This window comes from Hipposideros armiger, unplaced genomic scaffold (assembly GCF_001890085.2).
Source record: "Hipposideros armiger isolate ML-2016 unplaced genomic scaffold, ASM189008v1 scaffold_92, whole genome shotgun sequence".
Classification (NCBI taxonomy): Eukaryota; Metazoa; Chordata; class Mammalia; order Chiroptera; family Hipposideridae; genus Hipposideros; species Hipposideros armiger.
Genome location: NW_017731442.1, coordinates 1008335 through 1020239, shown reverse-complemented (window position 1 = coordinate 1020239; position 11905 = coordinate 1008335). Strand labels below are relative to the sequence as shown.

The 11905-nt window shown below is 40.8% G+C and overlaps 1 protein-coding gene across 2 annotated transcripts; it reads right to left on the bottom strand.

The window, feature by feature from the left end:
• Positions 1-5221: 5221 nt before the first annotated feature.
• RPUSD2 (RNA pseudouridine synthase domain containing 2) lies at positions 5222-9501 on the bottom strand. 2 transcript variants are annotated; one of them, XM_019644849.1, is made up of 3 exons: positions 9110-9501; positions 7294-7590; positions 5222-6618 (listed from the first exon to the last, which is right to left on the bottom strand). In XM_019644849.1, the coding sequence occupies exons 1-3, from the start codon at positions 9488-9490 to the stop codon at positions 5884-5886; spliced, it is 1413 nt and encodes a 470-aa protein (XP_019500394.1). In that variant the 5' UTR covers positions 9491-9501; the 3' UTR covers positions 5222-5883. The 2 variants fall into 2 exon arrangements, with proteins under 2 accessions (XP_019500394.1, XP_019500393.1); XM_019644848.1 differs by having other exon boundaries at positions 5687-6618; positions 8864-9501.
• Between the last annotated feature and the right edge of the window lie 2404 nt (positions 9502-11905).

Below are 11905 nucleotides of genomic sequence, written 5' to 3'. Positions count from 1 at the left end.
TTGAGATCAAGGTGTCACTAGGGTTGGGTCCTTTGAGGGCTGTGAGGGTGAATCGGTTCCACACTTCTTTCCTAGCCCTGATGGTTTGCTGGCAATCTTTGGTATTTCTTGTCTTATAAAATTCTTAGTCCATATATATTTGCCTCAGTTCTGATTCTGGATGGTTTAGCATTTAGAGTGAGATATAAAGCTGTTCTTTAAAAATCCTTAACCTACCTTCAACATTTAGAATATTGGAAAGTTTACAAGAAAAAAGAACCTGAAAAATGACATCATTTATTATTTTTGCATCACTTATTATTTTCAAGAGTCTTGTGCGTAGATGCCATGGTAATGTGTTAGAAAATTCAAGGCACAGGGCTCTTTGTGTCTGAGAACATGTCAGATCTACACTACCAAAGCCATAAGCTGCTTTTAAATCCCTCAGTTCTTTTATAATAAAAAGGCAGTATTTGAATCTAAGACATAGTAAAAGTGATGGGTCACTTTTGCAAATTTTTATATATTGCTTATCATTAGTCTTCAAAATACCATACATATGGTGTTCTTTTTCCATCCCTGATTAAAGTGACCCATGATTGAGGCACTTGGGAGTGGTACCCAACCCAGCTGCATGGAGGTCAAACAGACCTTAGGAGTTGTGTGCAATGGGTGACTAAAAGAAGAAAGTCAGGGGTGGCAGGTTGGCTCAGTTGGTTAAAGCGCAGTGCTCATAACACCAAAGTTGCCTGTTTGATCCCCACATGTGCCACTGAGTTGCGCCCTCCACAACTAGAATAAAATAACTACTCCCAAAACTAGAATGAAACAACTACTCAACTTGGAGCTGATGGGTCCTGGAAAAACATACTATTCCCCAATAAATAAATAAGTAAATAAGTAAATAAATAAATAAGGAGAGTCACTATTTCAGAGATAACCAAAGGTTAAAAAGTTTTTAAAACATTTTTTAAATTTTTTATTCTGAAAGATATTATACATAAAATGATACAATACATACATAAGTAATATACTGTATATGTACAGTTTAAAAGAATAATAAAACCAATGCCATGTATACATGACCCAGCTTAAGAAGTTAACATTTCTAGCAACTTTGAAGCTTCCTGGGTGCCCCTCTCTGGCATCCTTCTCCCAGAGATAGCTACTCTATTGAATTTTGTGTTAATCATCCTCTTGCTTTTCTTATCAAATATGCATGTATTTATCCCTAAAAAAATTGTCTTGTCTGTTTTTGAATTTTATATAAATGTAATCAGTTATTCATCCATGATTTCTTTCATGCAACACTGTTTTATCCATGTAATTCATTCATTTTCACTGCTACTTAGTATACAACTATCTGAAAATAAAATTAGGTATCCATTCTCTTATGGATATCCATTCTTTTATGGTCATCTCCAGTTTTTTGCTATTACAGGAATGCTGCTGTGAATGTTCTTATACATGTCTGTTGGGTTACATGTACATGTGTTTCTCTAGGTATATAGCTAGAAATGGAATCACTGGTTATGTGCATGTTCAACTTTACTAGGCAATTCTTACTGTTCTGATGTGATTAATGACTGATAAAAATGTGACAGTTTTCAAAACATGGGCAAGCTTCAAACGAGAGGAAAAGTACACAGAGGGTTTAGAGGGGAAGAAGTAAAATTATCTCTATTCGCAGATGATGTGAAAAAAACACACACACACTTTAAGAATCCATACAAAAAAGACTATTAAGCTCATAAATTCAGCAAAGTTACAGGATACAAAATCAACACAAAAATCAGTTGTATTTCTATATATTAGCAATGAACAATCCAAACATGAAATTAAGAAAATAATTCCATGTAAAATAGCATCAAAAGGAATAAAACACTTAGGATTAAATTTAACCAAGCAAGTGTAAGACTTGTACACTGGAAATGACAAAACAATGCTAGAAGAAATTTAAAAAGACCTAAAAAAAAAATGGAAAGACATCCCATTTTCATGAATTGGAAGACTTAATACTGTTAAGATGATAATACCACACACACACAAAAAAGATGGTAACTAACTAAAAGCAATCTACAGATTCGATGCAATCTCTACTAAAAGCCTATCAACTTCACAGGCAACAAAAACAAAAATAGACCAATGGGACTACATTCAATTTAAAATCTTTTGTGTATCAAAGGATATAATCAACAGAACAAAAAGACAACCTACGGAATGGGAGAAAATATAAATCATACATCTGAAAAGGGGTTAACATCCAGAATATGTTAAGAACTCCTATAATTCAACAACAAAAAAATCAAATAACCCAACTTAAAAATGCATAAGACGTGCATAGACATTTCTATTCACATAAAGTGATACATAAATGGCCAGATGAAAAGGTGCTCAGTGTCACTAATCACCAAGGAAATGCAAATCAAAACTACAGTGAAGTATCACTGCACACCCATTAGGATGGCTACTATCAAAAAACCAGAAAATAACTAGTGTTGACAAGGATGTGGAGAAATTAGAACACTTGTGTAATGTTGATAGGATTATAAAATGGTGCAGCTGCTATGGAAAACAGTATGGAGGTTCCTCAAAAATTTACAACTAGAATTACCATATGATCCAGCAATCCCATTTGTGGAGATATTACTAAAAGAATTGAAAGGGGGAACTTGAAGAGAGATTTGCACACCAATGTTCACTGTACTATTCACAAAACAAAATGTGATATATACACACAATGGAATATTATTCAGCCTTAAAAAGGAATGAATCCTGTCCCAAGTTACAACATGGATGAACCTTGAAGACATTATGCTAAGTGAAATAAGCCAATTACAAAAAGAGAAGTATATGATCCCACTTATATGAGGTATCTAAAGCAGACAAATTCATAGAAACAGAAAGTATGATGGCTACCAGGACCTGGAGGTAGGGGCAGAAAGGGGAGTTGTAGTTTAATGGGTATAGAGTTTCAGTCATGCAAGAAGAAAAAATTCTCGAGATCTGTTTCACAACAAGGATGAACATGCTTAATATTACTGAACTGTATAGTTAAAAATGGCTAGAATGGTAAATTTTGTTGTTTTTTAACACAATATAAAATTAAATTACACTTAAAAATTCCATCAGCATCTTTTGCAGGAATGGGATCAAAACAGTGCGGTACTGGCAGTGGATAGACATAGAGATCAATGGAAAAGAATCAAGAGTCCAGAAATAAACCTATATACATCTATGGTTAAATGATTTTCTACAAGTGTGCCAAGATCATTCAATGGGGAAAGAACAGTCTCTTCACCAAATGGTGCTGGGAAAAGTGGACATCCACATGTAACAGAAAGAAGTTCGATCCCTGTCTCACACCATATACACAAATCAACTCAAGATGGATGAAAGACCTAAATATAAGAGCTAAAATTATAAAACTCTGAAAAGAAAATATAGGGGTAAATCTTCATCACCTTGGATTTGCCAATGAATTCTCAGATAGAACACCAAAAGCACAACCAACAAAAGAAAAAATAACCATCTTGGGCTGCATCAAAATTAAAACTTGTCAAAAGCACAGGTAACAAAAGCAAAAATAGACAAGTGGGGCTATATCCAACTAAAAAGCCTCTGCACAGCAAAGAATACAATTAACAAAGTAAAAGACAACTTATGGAATGGAAGAAAATATTTGCAAATCCTATGTCTGATAAAGGGTTAATATTCCAAATTAGAAGGAAAATAGTATTTAAAAATATAGCAAAACCCCAAATAACCCAACTGGAAAATGGGCAAAGGATGTGAACAGATGTTTCTCCAAAGAAGACATGCAGATGATTAGGTTCAGAGAGCTTCCAGGTTGGTGAAGAAGGCATCCATACGTCCTGAGTTCTATGAGGTCAAGCACCTGTGCTCCTTCCAGACCTTACCCTATGTATCTCTTTATCTGGCTGTTCATTCGCATCCTTTAATATCCTTTGTAATAAACCAGTAATCTAGTAAGTAATTTTCCTTGGTTCTGTGAGCCATTCTAGTAAATGACTGAACCTGAGGACAGGGTTGTAGGAACCTCTGATTTATGGATGGTCAGAAGCACAGGTGACAACCTGGGCTTTTGAGATTGGCATGTGAGGCGGGGGCAGTCTTGTGGGCCTGAGCCCTTAATTTGTGAAATCTGATGCTATCTCTAGGTAGATAGTGTCAGAGTTGAGTTAAACTGTAGGACACTTAGCTGGTCTGAGAGAATTGCCTGGTGTGGGGAAACCTCCAAACATTTTAACTATATTCTGTAAGTACTGAGTCAAGGAAAAAAGGTTTTCTTTTCAGGTATCTAACACCGTCAAATACATAGCAGAGAGTTAGAATAGTGATATAGGGTTGGGAGCTGGGAGAAATGGGGAATTGCTATTAAACAGGTATAAAGTTTCAGTTATGCAAGATGATTAAGTTCTAGAGATCTGTACATTTGTTGTGTATAGTTAACAATATTGTACACATAAAAATAAATTAAAACTTTTGTGAATGACAGGACATTATCAAGAAAATGTACAGACAAGCTACAAAATGGAAGAAAATATTTCCAAATCATGTATCTGATAATGGTCTTGTATCTAAAATATATAAAGAACTCTTATAACTCAACAATAAAAATGCAAACAACCCAATTTAAAAATGGGCAAAAGACTTTAATAGACATTTCTCCAAAGATATATTAATCAATAGGGAAATGCAAATCAAAACCACAAGGTAACACTTCACTTCCACTAGGCTAACTATAATCAAAACAAAAAGTACTGTTTCCCCAAAAATAAGACCCAGCCAGAAAATAAGCCCTAGCAAGATTTTTCAGGATGCTCGTAATATAAGCCCTTCCCAAACATAAGCCCCAGTTAAGATCGTCAGCCAGACATGACTGTTTGAATAAATGGAGATTTTTGTACATGAATAAATGTAGATTGTTGGAGCAAAAATTAATATAAGACTTGGTCTTATTTTCAGGGATACATGGTATGTACTGGTGAGGATGTAGAGAAATTGGAAACTTGGTGTGTTGATAGTGGGAATATAAAATGGCTTGGTCACGGTGGAAAAATCTGATGACTCCTCAAAAAGTTAAACACAGAATTACCATATGACTCAGCAATTCCACTCCTTGGTACATACTCAAGAACTGTAAACACATATTCAAACAAAAACTTGTACACAAATGTACATAGCAGCACTGTTCACAACAGCTAAAAGGTAGAAACCCAAATGTCCATCAATTGATGAAGGGATACATAAATGTAGTATATCCATACTATGGGATATTTTTCAGCCATAAAAAGGCAATGAGTATTGATGCACGCTGTAAATTGGATGAACCTTGAAAACATGCTAAGCAAAAGACAGACACAAAATGTAATTTATTGTATGATTCCATTATATGATTCCATATGAAATGTGTAGAATAGGCAAATCCATCAAGACAGAAAGTAGATTAATGGTTACCATGGGCTGGGAGGAAGCGGAAATGGGGAGTGACTGTTTAATGGCTATGGGTTTCCTTTGTGGGTGAAAATGTTTTGGAACCAGAGAAGAGGTAATGGTTGCACAACACTGAATGTGCTAAATGCCACTAAGTTGTATACCTTAATATGGTTAATTGTCATGTTGTGAATTTACCTCAATAGTAAAAAATAAAAGCAGCAGTAGGAAAACCAGATGCACAAGGTATAAAAGGGATATATTTACAAACCAAAAAGTCCCCAAACTCCAGCTGGAGGGAGAAGGAAGGAGGTAGCAGTATGAACAGGTCCTTTAAGATCCCAACCTCACTCCTTATAGAAACCCTGAGTACCACCAGCCTATGAGGTCAGTCCTACCCCAATGGCCTCTTCCAACCCAAGAAGAAATCCCTCCACAAGACAGCTTTTAGTCCTCTTGCCAGTCATCCTGTGCCCAGGTAGGCATGGGTGAAAAGTACTCAAAGTCTGGCCCTTTATAGCGCAGGGCATGCAGAAACATCACCAGGTCCTGAGGCAAGGGGTCCTGTCGCACCAGCCGGCACTCTGGACAGAGAGGGTCTATCTCTTGATTCTCAACATCTGTTTCAGCTGCATTCTTTGGTGCCAGTGTCATTGTGTTCAGATCCTGGGGGGCTGCTTCAGCTACTCCATCCGTCTTTGGGGCAGATGCAGCCAAGTCTTCTAGGCAGTCCTTGCCTAGCTCTGAGGAGGGAGCTGTAGAGTTCATGAGTCCTGAGGACAGGTTGCCTTCACAGAGATCTAACACATCTAGGCTCTGTTTGGCTTGGTGCTCTGCCACAAGGTCCCGCAGCAGTTCCTCATCTGTCTTGGGAATGTGGCCGCCCCGTCCCCGCGAGGGTCCCCAGGCCATTGAATTGTAGATGGGGTCATTGAGGATGGGGTGGCCCAGGAACTGGAGGTGGACTCGGATCTGGTGCGTGCGGCCTGTGAGTGGCCGGCACCGCACCACACTGGAGTGGCCGTTGTAGCTCAGTCTTTGGAACACTGTCTCACAGGGCTTGCCCCGAGCGTCTACACGACACACCCCTACCTTGTAAGACACTACCAAGATGGGTTCCTTGCAGGTCACGTCCTCGGCAGGGAACTCCCCCTCTACCCGGCACACGTACTCCTTCTCCAGCTACACAAGAGGGAAGAGGGAGAAATCAGCACACAGCCTAAACTCATGAAGCCCAGGTCCTCTGCAAGTGATGAGGAATGCACCAGTGCCAGACAGAAGAGGATTCAAACCCCAGCTCTACCATTTTCTAGTTTCATGATTCTGGCTACATTAGCCTCTTTAAATTCTATTAACTTGTCTAGAAAACGTGAGATTAGGAAAGCACTTACCTCATAGGGCTGTTATACGAATTCAGTAAGTGAGGCTCTAATGTACTTGGTACTTAAGTCTGATATACAGTAAGCACTCAGTAAGTGTATCACAATCAGGTCCAGAATTACAAGTCTCAAGACCACAATCACTACCATTTAACTCTTCTACTCAAGCCTCTTCCAATTTCATCCACAATCATTCCATCAAGTACTCTCCCCTCAATTGTAAAAAACCTCATTCTGCCTGTCAGCACTTTAAAACTTCAAAAGAGCAAACTACCAAGAGAGGCAGGCAGTGTATGCCATCTCTAAACATCTCTTGAAATGTAAGAGATAATTACCTGTCTTTGGCACTTAAGGTGTTGCCCTCCCTGAAGGTAGGAAAACATGAAGGCCCACTTCAGACAGAACTCAGTGATGCCATTTTGACACACAGCTTTGTGCGCCCAGGAGGTAATCTGCATGAGACAAAAGCTAGGCTCACCTGCCGGTCCCGAACCTGCTCATGGATTCTCTCTGAGACGGCTGCTGTCTTAGCAAACATAAGGACCCCCGAGGTAAGGCGGTCAAGCCTATGCAATGGGTGAAGCTCCTTGAGCTGGTGCTCCTTGCCCAGGATGAAGATGACTGTATTGTGTCGGAAGCGGCCACAGGGGTGGACAGGAATGGAAGAAGGTTTGTCTACAACCACCATATCTTCATTCTCAGCCAGCAGGCGGACAGGCTCTGCTGTGACTGGTGGCTCATGCCTGTGCACTGTGTTCCGCAAGAAGTCATTGTCCTGCCAATGACATAGGCAATCGGTCAACCCAGGGGCCAGCAATCTGTAATCGGTCAACTTCACACACAGCTTCCCATTATTTATTAACATGGAAGAATGGTCACAATGTATTCTTACACAGAAAAAGCAGTATGCACAGTGTATGCTCATTTTGTAAAAATAGATACCCAGGTAGATAGCAGGCACTGAAAAAGAATTAGGATATACACAAAAATGTTAATGGTGATATCGCTGGGTGATGGGATTACATGTTTTTTGATTTTGTTTATTTGTATTTTCTCTACAATAATATTATACTTAAAAGATCAATTTTTCAAAAATGGTGGGGACAAAAAAACCCCTCAATAAATCATTACTTTTCATGACCTTGAACAATACCAAGTTGTAAGTCCAGCGATCTGAGCTGTAGATCTGGATTTCCTCCTACAGGCTGACTGCAAATCACTTAACTTCTCTGGGCCTCTGTTTCCTTACCTGTAAAATGTGAGGGTTAGACCAGACCTGTGCTTTTCAAAATTGAGATGGGAGAGGGGATTCAAACCACCCATTCTCCAAATGCTGAAATCACTTTGTCTCCCATCACAACCTGGTGAGCCAGTGCTACTCACAGGGGTGTCTGGTACCTTTTAGCTGTGAAGAAATTTTAAAGAAGGGTCAAAGCACTGGGCTAGACAACTCTAGTCTTTATGCCTGACAGTTTATAATTCTATTGTATCAGGCCCTATGATAAATAATTTAAGTAGTAGTTATAAGAACACAGGCTTTGGAGGTGACACTTTTGCCTTCATTCTGTGAGGTCTATCTTAATTCAGTTTCCTCACAGGTAAAACGAGGTGGCAATACCTATCCCACAAGGCTGTCATTAGAACTAAATGTTAAAGTACTTAAAATACTTAACTTTGTGACCAGGACATACTAAGGAGACATAAATGATAGCCTCTATTATACTATTTGTACAGAGAATCACAATGCAAGGTAGGAAGTGATCAGTGCCTCCTAGTCAGTGCATAAGAGGGGCCATAAGAATTCCCACTGCTGTCCCTTGGAAACAACCAAGTCGCCTTGATGGAGGGGATAAATGGGCTGAGTTTTGAAGCACTGGAGCTACTTGCAGAAATGGAGCGGGGGGAAGGAGCTAAAAGAGTGTTTCATGTGAAAGCGAGAAAGCTTCAGAATTACCCCGATTTTACTCCAGTACCTATGCCCCACTGGCTCTAAAAAAGACCCTTCCCCCTTTCCTCGCCACTCCCGGCCGGCTGCATCAGGACTCCACCTTGAGCACAATGCTGAGGTCCTGTACCGGCTCCTCGTTGAGGTGTAGGCGCCCAGCCCGAACCGCAGCCTCGTAGTAGGTCAGGGGCTGGGCTCGGAACTCGGTGCTGAAGACGTGCAGCAAGCTATGGCCCACCCAGCGGCCTTTGCAATAGGTTCGGAAGTCAAAGTAATAGGGCCGCACTTTGCGCAGCCCTCCTTCGAAGTAGTAGCTGGTCTCTGCAAAGTGTTCATCGCCGAAGCTCACCCCTGCCCGCCGCTTTTTCGGGGGCGGCACCACGCGTTCTCCGGGTGTGCCCCGCCGCTTCTTCCGCTTGCCTGGGCCCACCGCTGCAGCCGGGGCCTGCTCCTCGTTCCCTGTGGCCTGCTTTCCGTCCCCAGGGGCCAGCTCCACCTCTGGGCCCGCTGGCTCTGGGAGCCCCGGGGGCCACTCATCCCTCACATCGCCACCCGCGTCTCCGTTTTGCTGAGCCGGAGTCCTCAACCCGCTCGCTTCCTCGGCCCCAGTCGAGAGCGTTTCCGCCATAGGGGTCCTACGGCCACTCCAAGTCCTGGCAAAGCGGAGGCACCAGAGGTTGAAGTACCCGGGCACGAGAATCGGAAACCGCCGGCGACCGCCCGGCCACATAACCGCGCAGCCGCTGCTCCTGAGTCGCGATCTGAGGATGTCACTCTGCACCAGCCAATCACAGTGAGACCCCCCAGTGCTGGGGCGGGGGTTGAGAAGAGGGAGTGAGTTGAATAGAGAGTTGAAAGGCTGCGAGAAGACTCTCCAAAAGCGTTGATTTCATGTAGATATGCTAAAGTTCCGTGGGTCTGAAGAAACTCTTGAAAGGAGCTTTACTTAAAACAAAACAGACTCTAAATTTAAAACAGAATTTATTTACAACAGAACAAAACAGACCGCTAAACTCTGAATATGCTAAGAATGTTTAAGTACTGTGTTGTATACTTTAAAAGAGTGAATATTATAATATGTGACATATCTCAATAAACCTGTTATATATGTATTTAAAAGTACACCCCACAAGCAATGTTTTCACACCTGCCTTTGCCCCTAACAGCGTGAGAATGATTAGCGATCTTCCATTTGCGTCTCATTTACTCCTGTCCTAACATTAAACTGCAAGTAGATCAGAAGATTTATCAGAGTTCTTAAATATAAACTACTGAAACCAACTCAGAAAAAGAGCCAAATCAAGAGAAGCCAGAAACTCTTAAGAACCAGCACATGGCAAAAGGGTGAACTGTATGGTATATGAATTATACTTCCATAAAGTCATTTAAAAAATGTTTTTCAGAATGTGTCTGAAGCACAGACACGGAGATATCAGAGCGATTTAGAGAGAGTGAGTCTTTGTGGGATTGTATGAAGCCTTGCTGTGGATTAGCAATGTTGGCCACACCTGGCAACTTGTTGGAACTGCAGAATCTTGATTCTCTTTCCCTCTGGATCTACTCAATGAGAATCTGCATTTTAACAAGATCCTCAAATGGTTTGTTTGCATATTAGTTTGAGAAGCGCTGGTATAGACCACAAGACCACATAGAGTAGACATTTGTCATACTCTTTTGACAGTCAGCATCTTCTCAATACTATTCTTTTGCGTGTGGGGAATTTCCCATATAATAAGTACTGCCTTCAAGAGGTAGAAGCCAGAAACTGGCCTCCCCAGCCTCCCTTACAGCTTGGATATCAGTGTTTTACCTGGGTTCCATCCATCAGGCAGAATCTTTGGTTCAGAGGCACACACAGAAGAAGTAGGCATTCATGTCTGACAATATAGCATTGCAAACATCTGATTTGTGTCCAGTGCCCAGTCAGTAATGCCAGCTGCAGTGTCTATGTTTAGTGGTGTTAGGGTGAAATTTGGTAAGTCAATAACGTAATTAGACTTAACTAGTTTGCAGTTTGACTCCCCACATAGTTCTCTATCTAGCCACTTGTAGTTAGACTTAGTTTGCAGTTTGATCTACCCTGATATTCAGCAAATTTCTCTTTGTTTCTCCCCTCACTGATTAACTGAAGAGCCTTGTTTTATTCTCTTTCTCAAAGTTACACATACCTTGTTAATTCATTTATTAACAAAATCCTAACCTGAAAAGAGCAATTTCTTAATCCTCAGGCACCCAGACAAAGGAATATACATAAAGCCCCAGTCCGAGTCTGGAGTCCAGAGATAACATTATCTTAAAACAGACCAGACCCCAGGAAGGATGTAAGCTCTTGGACCTGCCTGACCAACTCCCTCTTTCCTTTGCTCTTCTTGTGTACCTATAAAACCTTCTGATAGGTCTAGGAATGGGGAGATGGCCTTTGGACAGGAGTCTGCCATCCTCCCAGAATGCTGGCATTCTGCATAAACCTGCTTTTCTTTCCACCAACCATGTCTCTCAATTTTTAACTTTTGTAAGCAGCAGGCAGCTGGACCTTAGCGTGGCATCAGTGGTAGTGGGTTGTTCTCTGAGCAGTTCCTCAGTGAGTTTTAGACACTGCTCCTGGCTCTATAGACCCGAAGCCTAACTCTCAGGCCATCTCAAGATTCTTCGAGCTACTTAATATCCTTTAATCCTGTGCTGTACAGTAGGGCAGCTATTAGCCACATTTGGCTATTTAAATTTAAATTAATTTAAATGACATAAAATTTAAAATTCAGTTCATCAGTTGTATAAGTTGCATTTCAAATGCTCAGTTGCCACATAAATCTAGTGGCTACTTTATTGGACAGCTCAGATACAGAACATTTCTATCATCACAGAAAGTTCTATTGGACAGATCAGCTTTAATCAATTCCTCTTACTGCTTAAGTTGGCTATAATTTGAACTAAGAACTCCAACTAACTTACTATGTTAAAGATTTAAGTATTTTAAGAGTAATGGAAAATCATCAAAAAGTTTTTGGTGTGTGTGTGTGTGTGTGTGTGTGTGTGTGTGTGTGTGTGTGTGACATGATCTGATCTCTAGTCCAAAAGGATCACCCTGGTTGCAACATAAAAATGGGAGTGAGGAGGAAATCACAAGGCCTAGCTCCAGGTCAGTGGG